We start from the raw sequence: 16,681 nt of genomic DNA on the forward strand, positions 1-16,681 counted from the left end.
AACAGAATGTGCATATATATATATATATATGCCCTGCGACTAGGTGTTCAGGGTGTTCAGGGTGTAGTCCGCCTTTCGCCCGAAGTCAGCTGGGATAGGCTCCAGCGTCCCGCGACCCTAACCAGGATAAGCGGTGTTGATGGGTGGATATATATATATATATATATATATATATATATATATATATATATATATATATATATATATATACATATACTGTATGTATATATATATAATAGCATAAAAGATCACGCTGTACAAAAAAAAAAGGTGCCAGTTTCATTATTTGTATACATTATCAAGGTTGTGCATTTGCCTTACAAAAAGCTCACCAAAAAGTCGTTTTGTTTGTTACAAACAAATGTTCGTCTCATATGTAATCAGTCATATATGTACTGTATCTTCATACGCAAATCAGTCAAATTGTACCTTTTATTGGGTTGATGAAGCTAGGTTGTTATTTGGTCTCTTAAATCATGCCTTTGACCCTCCTTATCGCAGCTAAATTTGACGTTTGATTTCTTTTGTATGTTATATAACTAACCAATCAGGGTTTTTAAAGTACCGCAGCCTGTTTTATTTTCTGCCCAACGGTCCCTTCTACAGTGGCAAAGTGAAATATTTTGTAAACCACTGTGGTAAATAACATAGTTGAACTCGACAGAGAGAATTTGTTTCTGACAAAGATATGTTAGGAGCCAAAGGAGCCAAGCCATTGAATCTAAGTGCTAAACAATCCGAGAACTTGTTGATGTCATAACAGGTCCGATTATTTTAGCGTGTGTGTACAAGCCTTGTACCATTTAGTCACGCAAACCCAAACACTAGCAATAACAAAACGCAAGAGGTGTTTTGATTGCTCCAGAAATATTGCAGACACCTTGAGTAGGCTATCCAGGGTTGCCATGGCAATGACACAGAGGTTAGTCTGCCTATTACAAGCCGGCGTATCATCTAAAGCTGTTACTTTCAGGTGATATTGTCACCTGATGTCGCTTTAACACTAAGCATTTATTACTTGAAAAAATAAAGTCGAGAGACAGTTTGTGCAAAGTATCTAATGTTGGATGTTATTTCAGTATTAGTGCTCGTATGACTTGGCTATGACAGCCTTAATAACACCGACAGCTGTGCTGCAGGGCTGCAGAGGGTCATATTCAGCAAAGACGTGGCAGATGTTCCCCATGCCAGCTTCCACTCCTTTTGCCACAAAGCCAAACATCCTGCACACCAAAGCAATAACTGTAATTATGTGGAATACAGGATACATACACTGTGTCAAAGACACTGAATAATGAAATATAATACATGAAATGTATTGCCTTGTAACTCATACATTTAATGAGTCATTATTCGGTCAAATTATACGCAAAACAACTCACCTTGCACCAAACTTTGAACCTTTTATCCACCTGTATTAGCAAAAAAAAAATAAAAAATTCATCAAAAGGCAGTTTTTTTCCCAATAGTGTAACAAGTAACTATTTTATACTTTATGTCTCAAATATGAGCAGCATGGTGACCAAGTGGTGAGCACGTTTGCCTCACAGTTCTGAATTTCAGAGTTCCAATTGGAGCTCTGGACATCCAATGTGGGGTTGGCATGTTCTCCCTGTGCTTGTACGTGTTTTCTCTGGGTACGTTCCAAAAACAGGTAAAACAGGTGATGTCCATAGGTATGAATGTAATGTAATGTAATGTACTCTAGTAGTCTAAAGTGTACTCTGTCCCTCACCCAAAATCAGCTGGGAGAGGTTCCAGCCCACCCGTGACCCAAATAAGAACAAGCAGAATAGACCACGATGAATAGGCATATATTTTGAAAACAACAAAATAATTAGCTGTAAGTCGAAAAGACAACGGAAATGAAAAAATTTGAATCCAAAAGCTAAAGATGGCCCAAAGAGCGCTTATTTTATTATTGCATGAATATTGAATTCTATTTCATTCATTCATTCATTTTCCGTACCGCTTATCCTCACGAGGGTCGCGGGCGTGCTGGACCCTATCCCAGCTGATTCTGGGATAGGCTGATCCAATCAACATAACATGCATGTTTTGGGATGTGGAAGGAAACCGGAGTACCCGGAGAAAACCCCCGCAGGCACGGGGAGAACATGCAAACACCACACAGGAGAGGCCGGATTTGCTAACCAGTTGGCCACCGTGCCCCCCATTCTATTGCATATCCAATAAATGTATTATGTGACGAGTGAGAGAGAGACATTCAAATGAATGCATTATCGTGCATTATAAAGTATTGTATTATTCACAAACCCCAATTCCAATGAAGTTAGGACATTGTGCAAAACATAAAAACAAAAAAAATAATGTGCAAATTCTATTCAATTGAGGCGGCACGTTGGTCGACTGGTTAGAGTGTCTGCCTCACAGTTCTGAGGACCGGGGTTCAATCCCCGGCCCCGCCTGTGTGGAGTTTGCATGTACTCCCCATGCCTGTGAGGGTTTTCTACGGGCACTCCGGTTTCCTCCCACATCCCAAAAACATGCATGGTAGGTTAATTGAAGTCTCTAAATTGCCCCTAGGTGTGAATGTGAGTGCAATTGGTTGTTTGTTTATGTGTGCCCTGCGTTTGGCTGGCAACCAGTTCAGGCTGTACCCCGCCTCCTGCCCGATGATAGCTGGGATGGGCTCCAGCACTCCCGCGATCCTTGTGAGGAGAAGTGGCTCAGAAAATGGATGGATGGATGTATTCAATTGAATTCACTACAAGCACAATATATTGAATGTTCAAATTGATAAACATGATTGCTGTTTTTGCAACTATTCATTCATTTTAGAATTTGATGCCTGCAACACATTCTAAAAAAGCTGAGACAGGGGCATGTTTACCACTATGTTACATCACTTTTCCTTTTAACAATACACAATAAGTATTTGTTTACTGTGGACACTAATTGTTGAAGCTTTGTACTGTAGGTGGAATTCTTTCCCATTCTTGCTTGATTTTCAATTTCAGTTATTAAATGGTCTGGGGTCTCTGTTGTCATATTTTGTGCTTCATAATGCGCCACACATTTTCAGTGGGAGAGAGGTTTGGACTGCTGCCAGGCCAGTCTAGTACTTGCACTGTTTTACCACAAAGCCACACGCTTGTAACACATGCAGAATGTGGCTTGGCCTTGTCTTGGTGAAATAAGCATGTTGCTTGGATGGCAGCATATGTTACTCCAAAACCCGTATGTACCTTTCAGCATTAAAGGTGCCATCACAGATGTGCAAGTTACCCATGCCATGGGAACTAACACCCCATACAATCACAGATGCTGGCTTTTGAACTTTGCACTGATAACAATCTGGAACCTCGCCCCATCCTTGCTTGTGAACAACTGAGCCTTTTGGGATGCTCCTTTCATACCCAATCATGACACTCACCTGTTTCCAATTACCCTGTTCACCTGTGAAATGTTCTAAACAGGTGTGTTTTGAGCATTCCTCAACTTTCCTAGTATTTTCTTGCCACTCTCCCTGTCTTTTGGAGAACATTTTGCAGGCATCAATTTCAAAATGAGAGAATATTTGCAAAAACAATAAAAAAATAAATGAATAACGTTCATCAGTTTGACTAGTAAATATCTTGTCTTTGTAGTGTATTCAATTGAATATAGGTTGAAAAGGGTTTGCAAATCATTGTATTGTGTTTTTATTTACTTTCTACACAACATCCAAACGTCATTGGAATTGGGGTTTGTAATCATTACTATTATGCTATGCTAACGTTCAAATGATTAAAATTGCTCAGAAAAAAATGCTGTGCATATTTTGTCCATGTAAGCTATGATTTTTCTCAGTCACATTTAGCCAAATATTGGACGTTTTCTGCAAAAAGATCCCAGGTGGGATCAATAGGCCGTTATGTTAGTTATTAGAAAGCATAATAGTCTGCAATTTGTTTTCTGCCCAGTGACAGCCTCTTTCATCATTCGCACAATTTCTTGTGGAATCATGCTCTACTTTTTAACATCACATGATCTACAGTATATTCTGACCAGTCTGAAAATCACATCCCGCTGCTTGCGTCGTGTGCGTGTGGATTCACTGCAATTCCATTACAAGGAACGCTCACCTTCGATCCTCGGGATCATTTCCACCGTAGCTAAGCAGGTGAGCAGGGTAATGACGTCTGAAAAACTGCCTAGAAGAAAAAAACATGCGCATAGAATTTTACACCCAATATCTCAGTGTGAGAAACGTGACAGGATGTGTGTCGTCTTACTTCCTGTTGATGTCTGTCAGTGTGATGCCCTTCAAAGACACTTTCAGGTTGACAATGGCAGGTTCAAAAGAACCTGATGGTAGTTGGAATGTGAAGGAGACCGCCCTCTGTACAGCACAAGGTCCCGTCAACATCTCAGTGGGGACAGCATTCAGGTAGATGAAATTGCAGGCTGCAATGAACATACACGGTGACTGACTGGTTAGCACATCTACCTCATGGTCCTGAGGACTGGGGTTCAAATCCCGGTCCAGACATGCCACACTGAATTAATTACTTTACTGAAATTTAAATAAATTAATTCATACATTTTACTGATATAAATTATTGTCAGTTGTTATCATTCAAATGTTAATAATTGTTTCTTGGAATAAAAATATTCAATATGTTTAAAACATTTCATGCTGCGGCATGGTGGCCGACTGGTTAGAGCGTCAGCCTCACATTTCTGAGGACCTGGGTTCAACCCCCGGCCCCGCCTGTGTGGAGTTTGCATGTTTTCCCCGTGCCTGTGTGGGTTTTCTCCGGGCACTCCGGTTTCCTCCCACATCCCAAAAACATGCATTAATTGACAACTCTAAATTGCCCGTAGGTGTGACTGTGAGTGTGAATGGTTGTTTGTTTGTATGTGCCCTGCGATTGGCTGGCAACCAGTTCAGGGTGTACCCCGCCTCCTGCCCGATGACAGCTGGGATAGGCTCCAGCACGCCCGCGACCCTAGTGAGGAGAAGCGGCTCAGAAGATGGATGGACATTTCATGCCAAAATGTCTTCACTGTTATGTGCCCCAAATAAAGTTTCATGAGTTGCCACATTTTATGAAGATGTAAATAACAGTTTTAGAAATGTAGGATTTTCCTCCTATCGCTTATTATGCCTTTTCCATGAAAACTAATGCAAATACATCATATGTTACATTGTTTTACAAATGGTCTGTCTTTGTCTGTCTTTACTGTTAATCCCAGTGGAGAGAGCCTCATAAAATTGTTGCAATGCACCAGAGGAATCTTTGAGCAGAAGTGCCAGGATGAGGCAGTCATTTTGCATTCACACAACAGCAAAAGAAATGGTGTTATTTCGGAGATATGAATGAATATGTGTGAATTTGTTAATGTGTCGGAACTATTGTATGTCTTTGCCATTATTACAACTGCATAAAGACAAGAGTGTAATGCGTTTAATGCGTAGTTAGGATCACTTATGCACTCGTATGCGCAGAATTTGAAGGGCAACGCGTAAATTGTGCAGGCCACACAATTTTTATGAAGCTTATTTGTCTTTACCATTATGTAAGAAGTGTATTTCATGTATTTAGTATGAATGCCCAAAATTTGAAATCATCAAAAACGTACTTAAAGTCTGGCTGTTTCAGCACAGGAGACATTTACCCATATAAAACCAAGGGGGCATTAAAAAAAAAAAAAAGCTAAATTAGAATGTATTTCTTTTTTTACTGTTATTGATCAAATTCGATGAAAATGACCCATATACGGTTCCGCACACGAAGGCAAGTTAAGAAATCAGAAGTAGCTATTATTTTGTTTTGCATTTTGCCAACTGGTGATGTCACAATGAGGATGACTTACATTACACACACCCCGCCCACACACACACACACCGAATTTGTCTGCACACGACTTGGCAGCTACGATAAGATTCGGGGACGTAGAAAAAAATATGGTATAGTTTACGTATTGCGGTTCATTTTAATATATTTTTTTTCATTAACCAGTAATGGCTTACTTGCCCTTATGTTTGCCATATTTATATAATATATAAATACTATTTTGAATATTGAAATATTTCTGGTATGTCATCGTCATAACATTCAATATTTGCATAATTATATAAATATAAATATATATAAAGTATCACAGCATCTTACCTGTTCCCTTCTTTTCCTCTGATGATGATTTGTCTATTCTCTCTTCTTCACCACCAAATCCTGTTGAGAGACAGGCCAAGTTAAGTAAGAAAACTTTATTTTGCTTTTCTCTAAGGACTCTGGACTGGTTGAGCACAAGTAGCCGCTCGCTTTGTCCCAACGCCCTAGCTCCGCCCCCAAAATATGTCTCTTTTAATTCATTTATCATCACACACATACACACACACACGCACCTTACCCTGGGAGTGGAGCAGTAATTTGCAGGGTAACGCAAAAGTGGAAATAGTGTGTTGGAACACCAGAGCAGAAAGGCTTCCTGTATGGATGACAAAATTATATTTTTAACAATAATTAATTACCACAACGACACCAACCAGTCAAAATCATCGAAAATAATATTAATGAATAGAGCAACTTTGTGCTGTAAACAAGTTTAAAAAATACTCAGGGCAAATACCGTACTGTACTTAGTAGCCACTCTGCATTAGGGATAGATCCAGTAGATGGAGTTTTATATTATTTATTTATTTCTAAAGGGTATTTTGGAGTTTGTATGTTCTTCTCATACTCGCATGGATGATAAATCATTACATTATTATTTCTTCTCAAATTCTTTTTTCAAATGGTTTTATTTATTAAGGGGGCAAAAACTATTCAGTTACCCTGGCCCTGTGTGAAAAAGTGGCTGGTTGGGGAACAACGGAATTCAAGTTTTTTCCATAACTGGCAGTCTTTCACATCTCTGTGGAGATATTTTGGCCCACTCTTCCTTGTAGAATTGTTTTAATATAGCAAAACTGGAGGGTTTTCAATCTTTAGCAACCTTTTTAAGGTCATGCCACAGGATTTCAATCGGATTCATTTCCGGACTTTGACTAGGTCACTCCAAAATTTTTTTTTTTTTTTTTTTTTTTTTTTTTTATTAAGCCATTCAAAAGTTGAATTGTTGGTGTGTACTGGATCATTATCCTGCTGCAGAATCAAAGTCCGCTTCAGTTTGAGGTCGCAAATTTATGGCCAAACATTCGCCTTCATTTTCTGTTCATGGTTCCATCAATCTCAGCAAGTCGTCCAGGTCCTGAACTACTGAAGTAGCCCCAGACCTTCACAGTACGACCAGCATGTTTGACTGTTGGTATGATGTTCTTTTTCTGAAATGCTGTGTTATATTTTGTCAGATGTGACGAGAAACACACCTTACAAAAAGTTCAACTTCCATCTTGTCAGTCCAGAGAATATTCTCCCAAAAGTCTTAGGAATCATTCAGATGTTTGTTCGTTTGTTTGTTGTTGCTGTTGTTGTTTTTATAAAAGTAAGACAAGCCTTTATGTTCTTTCTCCAGTCTCTTTCTTATCATGTTGAGTCATGAATACTGGCCTCAACCGAAGAAAGGGAAGCCCGTAGTTCTTTAGATGTTGTCCTGGGTTCCATTGTGACCTCCTGGATGAGTCGTCACTCTGCGCTTGGGTTAATTTTTTTTAGATCGGCCACTCCTGGGAAGGTTCGCCACTGTTGCACATTTTATTTATTTGTGGCTTTTCTTTATAATGCCTTTCAGCAGGTTTTGCTGGAATCCTCAAGCTTTAGAAATGGCTTTGTAACCCTTTCCAGGCTGATAGATGTCAAATTACTGTTCTGTTCTTAAATTTCTATGGATTGTGGCATTTTTATTCCTGCTTTTTTTAGATCTTTTGACCAACTTCATCTTGTCAGACAGGTTCTATTTAGGTGATTTCTTGAATGAACAGGTCTGAAGGTAATCAGACTTGGGTGTGGTCATTGAAAATGAACTCAGCTTTCCCAAAAATGTGGTTAATCGCAGTTAATTCATGATTTTAAAAAATGGGACATTACTTTTTCACACAGGTCCAGGCAGCTTTTGAATAGGTTTTGTTCCCCCTTAATAATTGAAATCACAAATTAAAAACTGCATTTTATGTTTACTTGCGTTATATTTGTCTGATGATCTTAAACATTGAAGTGGGGAAACTACTGGATATATATGGAAAAAAAAACACAAAACACGAACACAAGTTCGTTTCACAATAAATTATTTCAACTTTGCAGAAATTTCACACCATGCATGACAAAATCTTATATGGAAGCAGATTAAGTAATACACTTGTCTTTCACCTCCCACCCTTCCGGTTCAGATGTTTGGGTCCAGATGAACATTGATAATTGCAACGGAATGCGTTGTCACAGCTGATTAATTCCACCGTTGAATAAAAAAACAACAACAAACACATGCCAAAAGGCAAACATGACCCACTCAGATCTGACAGAAAAACTTGATTTTTGTTTTTACAAGGTTGAACAAACAAAGTGTTGTTGGCCTTACCAAAGTAAGGTTCCTGAGGAGAGCCTTTAAGGCGCACGCCCTTTGCTGTTGATTCGATAAGGAAGTGTTTGACAAGCTGGGAGCTGCTCTCTCCTCCTGTTTGAGACGCACACAAAAAATGTAATCAGGAACAAAGTGGACTGGTCTCCCTTTCAGTGTACCAAATAAAAGTTACATTAATATTGAGCCTAAAGGTTTGAGTTTTTAATTTAAGATGGGAGGATGGCATGAGTGGACTTGATATGATTTTTTTTTTTTTTATTGATTTTCTTTTTAATAGTAATTGTTTGTAACAAGAATCATCATCATGATGTTCGGCATATGTCTTTGCTTGAGGGATAAGCCTGTCTAAAACTGGCGTGGCACCATCACATCTCTGCTGGTGTCATCTACATTTGTCATGAAAAAAAATGTCCTGTTTCTTTTTTAAACATTTGTTTGTTTGTTTGTTTTTTGTCTTGATACATTCTTAACACCATGGCTCAACTTACATTGTGGGTGGCAAAAAATATCTTAAATAGTGTCTTGTTTCTTACCACAGAGAGGGTGTAAACAAACGTGCTCAACCCATTATGGGTTCGGTAAGTGACTCCTTAGGCCCTTTTTAAAACTTGACATTGTTATCTTTTGTTGGGTTCCATATGCTTGACCAAAATGCAGCTGTAACATTTAAAACCCCACTACTAAAATAACCACCAAGCCACAAATGAAACTTACCGATACCTTCACTTGCACTGGTTACTGTTTGGTCAACCTTCATCGCAAGACCGAAACATCCTCTGTATGTCGTGCTGTCTCTCACCACAAATCTTCCTGGTTCCTTGTCCTTCACAAAGGCCTCAGCTGAGATGGATCACACATTATTTGACATTGTTATTGCGTGAAGCATTGCATTTTTTCCTTGCAAATAGTTATCTTAAGGTCTTCATTGAGCCATATTTGGTGGAATCTATTATGAGAAATCACAACCCTGTGATTTTGTTTTGCAAAATGTGCCCCATACCAGCTTTAAAACGCTCACCTTCTGCTCTGCTTATATGTGGACGGAACCAAAATTTTGAAGAGTCCATAACAAATTTCATTGATGACTGACTCCCACTTAAATCGGCTTCAGAACCTAAAATATCCATGGAATGTATTAATTGGAGTCAAGTGTTGAAAAGAACACCCAATATAGACACAACAGCAACACTTCGGACTCACCGTGATAAGTAAATGGCTTCAGTGTGACTTTGTCTTCTGCAGAAGGAGATTCCTGGTTGTCCTGGTGTGGTACGCCATTAATCAGCAACATAGGAATATCAGTAAAAGAACCAGAGAGTGACTGCTCAGGGCTGCTAATTGAGCAGTTGGTTGGCATCTCCTGTCCTTGTTTATGTGACCCATCTTGAGGAATATAGTACCTCGCCCTGCACCCATCACAGTAGGCTCCAGATGTGGGAGAGAGGATTGACCCGAGACCGTCTGCATCTTCGCTGGCCAAAGATAAGGTGCTATACAGAGAGGATGAGTATATGTACACATCATGATGTTTTTATCAGTATGACCAGAGAGTGGCCTTCTAGAACATGCATCATACTGAGAGCTGGTGATTATTATTTTATTATTAGTTTAGCTTTAATTACATGAGGAAAAGGTAATACTATTGTAACGGAATCATTTAGGCAAACGACAATCACAACTGAACCGTAATACTGAATGAATATCTCATTGGCTAAAAACATTACGGGCACATCAAAGTATTAGAAACAGATTTTAGCATGCCGCAGTGCAGTTCTCCAGATTGCAAAGTGTAACCACAAAAAATAACAGAGTATGTGCATTAATACCTTCCTGAATCTGAGCAGTTATACAATTGAAACCAGAAGTTTACATACCCGATAGACTTGTTCTGTTTTAGGTCAATTAGGATTACTAAAGTTATTTGTATTTGCTAAATCTCAGACTAAAGAGAGAAGGATTGTTGTTGTTTTTTCGGGGTTTTTTACTTTCTTCAAAGTCATAAATTTACATTCATGTCATTACTATTTGGTACCATCGCCTTTAAACTGCATGACTTGGATCAAACGATCTTCTCACAATAGTTGGGAGGAATTTTGACCCATTCCTCCTGACAGAACTGGTGTAACTGAGCCAAGTTTGAAGGCCGCCTTGCTTGCACATGCCTTTTTATGTCTGCCCATAAATTTGCAATAGGACTGAGATCACGGCTTTGCAATGGCCGATCCAAAACATTGACTTTCTTATCCTGAAGTCACTTAGTAATCAGTTTGGCTGTATACACTGGATTTTCGTCCATTTGGAAGACACAATTGCGCCTAAGGTTTATCTTCCTGGCTGATGTCCTGAGATGTTGCTTCAATATTTCCCCATAATCTTCTTTCCTTCATGATGCCGACTATTTTGTGAAGTGCACTAGTCCCTCATGGAGAAAAACAACCCCACAATATGATGCTGCCACCCCAGTATTTCAAAGATGTGATGGTCATCTCAGGCTTGCAAGCTTCCGTCTTTTTCCTCCAAACATAACGATGCTCATTAGGCCAAACAGTACAATTTTAGTTTTGTCGGACCACCGGTCATGTCTCCAGAAATGAAGGTCTTTGTCCTTGTGTGCGTTTGCAAACTGTAATCTGTCTTTTTGATGTGTCTTTTGGAGTAATGGCTTCTTCCTGTCAGAGTGGCCTTTCAGTCCATGGTGGTTCAGTACTTATTTCTCCGGGGATAATGACTGACACACTCCTACTAGCTTCAGCCAGCATCTTCACAAGGTCTTTTGCTTTTGTCCTTGGGTCGTTATGCACATTTCGGAACAAAGTACGTTCATCTCTGTGACACAGAAGCCGTCTCCTTCCTGATGGCTAGACATTCCCATGGTGTTTATACTTAATTGTATAATTGTTTGAACAGATAAATGTGACACATTCAGGCATCTTGAAATTGCACCCAAGGATGAACCAGACTTGTGCAATTCCACATTGCTCTTCCTGCTATATTGGCTGATTTCTTTTGACTTTCCCATGATGTTACACAAAGAGTGTTTCAGCTGTGCCTTAAAATACATCCAGAGGTGTGTCTCTAATTAACTCAAATATCGTCCATCACAAGCTTTGAAGACATGTCATCATCATCTAGGTTTTCTCAAATTGTTTAAAGGCACAGTAATCTTACTGTAGGTAAACGTCTGACTTTGAAAAAAAAGTAATGAAATATTGGCTACATAATTATTCCTCTCATTATTCATTATTTTATGTCAAACAGTAAAAAAAAATATATATATATATATAGTGGAGGTAAACATCTGGTTGACTTTGTAAATGCAAATTGAACTCTTGTATCATTGGATTGTGCAAGTATACATACAGTAAGGTTGTTAATTATTCGTTTTTACTTATTGTTCACTAAGGAAGTGAATAGGTTAGTAAGTTGTACCTGCCAAGGATGTAGCTGGTATCTGAACATGTTGATGTAGAGAGTAGCGAGGCAGCGCTGTTCCTATTTGGGTAGGATAAGCGTTGGGATGCTTGGGAATAGGTTATGTCATGCCTCATTGAGGGATTTCTTCTCGGTGCACTCCCACATGGCAGAGGAGGTCGGGAGGGGGAGTCAGAAAACACCAGCGTGCCTGGGGGACTGAAGCTGACGGTGGTGGTTCTGGGGATCGGGATACCGGGGGACACCGTGGGCGAGGAGCAGCATCCTTCTGAGAGAGACCATGAAATATATGCGGTCAAAAAGGTTAAGGCAGGAAAAATGAAATATGAAACTGACAACTCCCGCAGGCTCCATGATTTGTGTTCATGCTCATACTTTGATGCTTTGCTTTGCATTGACTAAAAGGGTTGGGCTAGTGTACGCACACAAACTGCTGTGAAAAAATGCTCATGCAGGTACCTGCCTGCACAACACAGAGTAAACCTTCCAAACTGGCTGTTTTATTTTGGACACTTGTGTTGTGTCACACATCTGAGAGAGGTTCCAACTTGTTCTTGCTCACTTCAGGTTATGTCTCCCCCTCTGTGTTGATGGAAACTGGATTCAATTCATTCAATCAGTAAAATATAACATTGCGGTCATAGAAGGAGCCACACCAAAAACTTCTGCAGCCAAAGTTACATAGCAATAACGAATGTACATAAAGAAGCCGCACAATCCGTGATGGTTGCTGGGTACCCTTGTGCCCTAAGTACACAGGAAATCCTGTGTTTAGTAAATGGAGGCTCACTCCTTTGACATTTGCTTTCAGTAACATTTTGCTTCCTTAGGATAACCACAGAAAGGCACATACAACTTATATAGCTACTACAAGAACAACAGGAGATGATGGTGATCTATTTCTACTGTATATTATACTTGGCAAAGGACACCTGTACACCACTATTAAACTTTTATGGGACTTTTCTTTATGTCAGTACCCTGAGACGTCCAGGGTGTGGCTCATAGTCTGGGCAGCAGTCCCAGAACACCTGAATTGGTGCAATTACCCTGTAATAAAAGCGGGGGAAACTCCGAAAGGGTGGGTACACTTGTTTTTCTTTAAAAGGAATTAAACATTGAAGTTAGCAAAATAATTCACCACGATGTCTTTGACGGAACCTGCCTTTTGCTGACCTCAGTGTTATGTTTTGAATACCATTTACATGTGACATTTACCTGTTACCTGAGTGTTGCTTCACTTATTGCTTTATTGCTCTGCTCTTAATGTTGATCAAGATTTAATAGTGTGCCCTCATACTGTACCTGCAGTTGGACTGATGCACGGATGGTTATTGTTGACCTGAATTGGTTCAAAGGTTGGATCCATTTCCAGCATCAGCTGGTTGAGGTTATCCAGGGAAATGTCCAGATCCACGTCACCAAGGCAACTGCTGGGCTCACTTGACCGTGAACATTGAGTGATTGTCTCCTGCTGCGGGTCCAGACGTATAGTTTGACCCACTCTCAGAACGTGATTGGGTATGATATGGGACATGCCTTCAGCGATAGGCATCATGTTAGAAGGAGAGCTCACGATCTTTTAACTAAAGACATGGACACAATCGAGAGAGATGAGTTACACCAACCAAGTATCGTATCTTTTGAAAAAACACACATTTTCCCACATATCAGATTTGTCATGGTTACTAGACATTTTAATGTTCTTGAAATTATGTTTTTGATGTGACAAATCACCATGACAATAACCTGTTGTTGTCATAGCAAAATCCACGTACCCCATCAGCATCATCCGATTGTCCGTGATAATCTTTGTACAATAAAAGTTGTTTCAACAAAAGTTTCTTACAATAATGTCAGGTCAATTCAACCTTGTAATTGTCCTTAGAATGACATTAAATCAATGAAAATATATAATATATATGCTCATTGTTTGAATGGCATTGATGTGACTCAGGTTTGATGCGTACTGTACTATATACCATAACTTGAGCACATCACATCACAATTGAAGAGAGGGATAGCGTTTTTCCCATGATGGGAACAAATCAGAAATGCTTTTTTTCCAGCTTTGATGTGCATATTGTCATTTGTTTTAAAAGTTCAGGTAGAGTGTTTAATTGAATTGCCTCGCTTTACTGGGGTTCTTCTTCTTTTTACAAAGTGTGTATAACAAATGTATTTTCAAAAAAGATGCCTAAGGCGCATCTACGACACAAGCCATCTTTGCATGACACAGTTATCATTCACTATGAAATCCGGGGCTATTAGAAAGGGTTTATTCTGTTTATGTCTTCATATAACAGTGGTTAACTTCTTTTTATACTTGACAGTTAGGAATGTTGAAATGTTACTGAAACCATTCAACCAAAACAGTGGTCGACAAGAGTCACGGAATTGGTTATGTTCAACCTTGGAGGTTCTGCTGTCCTATGTTATCCAGCATGTGTTGCCACATAAGCACTATACACTCAGTGAATATTGACTAAGTATGAGTAAATAGTGGACTTCTATGAGTTCAGTATGAATAATTTCAAAGAAGAAAGGTGTGTAATGCAGTATATGGATTTATCAGCCCAGCTCATAGCATGTCTCATTTGCTATTTCAAGATAAGGAGTGGCGCTCAGTGAGTCACTGGGCATACACTGCCGGTTGCCATAACTGGACAAGTGTTTTCCACAAAATGTTTACATGACCAGGACAAAATTGAGCAAATCCCTTCTTCACTACCTTTTAAAATTGTGTGGTGACCTATTCCTATTAAACTCAAACCTCACTTTTTAATCCTGGGAACTTGAAAAAAAAAATAAAAATTAGAAAAACATTAAGAAGCATTAAAGTAGTGATTGTTTTGTTTTTCTTGTAATCTTTACAGATGATCCGAGTCCTCAATGTAAAAGATATATCGGTACCGACAATGACAGGTAATACCTATTCTCTATGTTATTTTATAAATCTGAATGTGGCCTTACCTTGTTTTCTCCCACTATGACTCTAAAGCAGGAGACTTGCAAAACTGATATGTCCAGGGCTCTTTTTTCACTTGGCCTCGACATGTGCTTCATGCTTTTATTGTAAAATCCCAACCCTTTTCTCTATGAGCCTATCAGCAACTCTCGATTACCAACCCCTGCAGCTGTAAAGTAATGATCTCATTTTAGGTGTGTAAATGTTTACACTTGCATGTCTACTTGCATCAGTAGAGTATAGCTCATAATGGGACAGTTACTGCACTGATTTACTGCTTTATGTACGACTTTTATTAACATGTGTTTTCTATTTATAAATTATTAATGGCTTTCACGGTGGGCAACTGGTTAGCACATCCGCTAACCCGAATCAAATCAAATTCAAATCCGGGCTCCGGCTTTCCTCTGTGGAGTTTAAATGTTCTCCCTGGCCAGAGTCGGTTTTCTCCGGGTACAATGAGTGTGCCCCTGAGCTGTTTTAGTACCTTGCTCAAGGGCACCTTGTAAGTTGTCAGGATGCAGACTAGAATCTCTCCAACAAATGCCCCATCTGCACAGTTATTAGGCAGGTAAGTATTTTGTCCATATCATAATTTTTACTTGTATTTCCTGATGCTAAGCTGTAGAAATTTGAGTACTTATTGAATATGAGCATTTTATTTTGTGCTATGAGGTAGGGTGTAAAATGTTGCAAAATGTCCTCAGTCAAAATGGGCCAAAAAAAAGATTTGGCAGACTCTGAGAAAACAAAAAAAATTAACCCATCCATCCATTTTCTACCGCTTATCCGAGGTCGGGTGGCGGGGGCAGTAGCTTTAGCAGGACTTCCCTCTCCCCAGCCACTTCCTCTAGCTCTTCCGGGGGGATCCCGAGGCGTTCCCAGGCCAGCCGAAAGACGTGTCCTGGGTCGTTCCCGGGATCTCGTCCTGGTGGGACGTGCCCGGAACACCTCACCGGGGAGGCGTAGCTCGTGACCATCTGTGAGGGTAGGAACGTAGATCAACCGGTAAATCGAGAGCTTCGCCTTTCGGCTTAGTTTTCGGCTTTTTACCACAAGGGGCCGATACAAAGTCCGCATCACTGCAGATGCTGCACCGATCCGCCTGTCGATCTCCCGTTCCATTCTTCCCTCACTCGTGAACAAGACCCCAATATACTTGAACTCCTCCACTTGGTGCAGGATCTCATCAGATCATTGCTTGATGAAGCCAAAAGAACCACATCATCTGCAAAAAGCAGAGATGCAATACTGACGCCACCGAACCGGACCCCCTCTACGCCTCGGCTGCGCCTTGAAATTCTGGCCATATAAGTTATGAACAGAATCGGTGACAAAGGGCAGCCTTGGCGGAGTCCAATCCTCACCGGGAATGAATCCGACTTACTGCCGGATATGCAGACCTGACTCCGATCGTACAGGGACCAAACAGCCCATAACAGGGGGTTCGGTACCCCATACTCCCGAAGCACCCCCCACAGGACTCCCCGAGGGACACGGTTGAACGCCTTCTCCAAGTCTACAAAACACCTAGTCTGGTTGGGCGAACTCCCATGCACCCTCCACGACCCTGCCGAGGGTGTAGAGCTGGTCCACTGTTCCATGGCCAAGACAAAAACCACACTGCTCCTCCTGGATATGATATTCGACTTCCCGACGGACCCTCCTCTCCAGCACCCCTGAATAGACCTTCCCAGGGAGGCTGAGGAGTGTGATCCCGCTGTAGTTGGAACACACCCTCTGGTCCCCCTTCTTAAAAAGGGGGACCACCACCCCATTCTGCCAATCCAGAGGCACTGTCCCCGATGTCCACGC

The 16,681-nt window shown here is 40.4% G+C and overlaps 1 protein-coding gene across 2 annotated transcripts; it reads right to left on the minus strand.

Annotated features, from left to right (window-relative positions):
* Positions 1–7: 7 nt before the first annotated feature.
* On the minus strand, positions 8–15,004 carry LOC133477433 (tensin-4-like). 2 transcript variants are annotated; one of them, XM_061772195.1, is made up of 13 exons: positions 14,872–15,004; positions 13,204–13,484; positions 11,896–12,163; positions 9,667–9,956; positions 9,485–9,580; positions 9,181–9,306; positions 8,464–8,559; positions 6,361–6,438; positions 6,123–6,182; positions 4,239–4,410; positions 4,089–4,157; positions 1,383–1,412; positions 8–1,223 (listed from the first exon to the last, which is right to left on the minus strand). In XM_061772195.1, the coding sequence occupies exons 2-13, from the start codon at positions 13,454–13,456 to the stop codon at positions 1,082–1,084; spliced, it is 1,680 nt and encodes a 559-aa protein (XP_061628179.1). In that variant the 5' UTR covers positions 13,457–13,484; positions 14,872–15,004; the 3' UTR covers positions 8–1,081. The 2 variants fall into 2 exon arrangements, with proteins under 2 accessions (XP_061628179.1, XP_061628178.1); XM_061772194.1 differs by having other exon boundaries at positions 11,896–12,166.
* Between the last annotated feature and the right edge of the window lie 1,677 nt (positions 15,005–16,681).

This window comes from Phyllopteryx taeniolatus, chromosome 4 (assembly GCF_024500385.1).
Source record: "Phyllopteryx taeniolatus isolate TA_2022b chromosome 4, UOR_Ptae_1.2, whole genome shotgun sequence".
In the NCBI taxonomy this organism is placed as follows: Eukaryota; Metazoa; Chordata; class Actinopteri; order Syngnathiformes; family Syngnathidae; genus Phyllopteryx; species Phyllopteryx taeniolatus.

Coding starts and splice junctions, on each gene's coding strand:
- LOC133477433 (XM_061772194.1), bottom strand. CDS start 13,456: ATGATGCCTATCGCTGAAGGCATGTCCCATATCATACCCAATCACGTT. Junction 9,957..11,895: donor ACCAGCTACATCCTTGGCAG/GTACAACTTACT, acceptor CTCTCTGTATAG/CACCTTATCTTTGGCCAGCG. Junction 9,581..9,666: donor GAAGCCATTTACTTATCACG/GTGAGTCCGAAG, acceptor TGGATATTTTAG/GTTCTGAAGCCGATTTAAGT.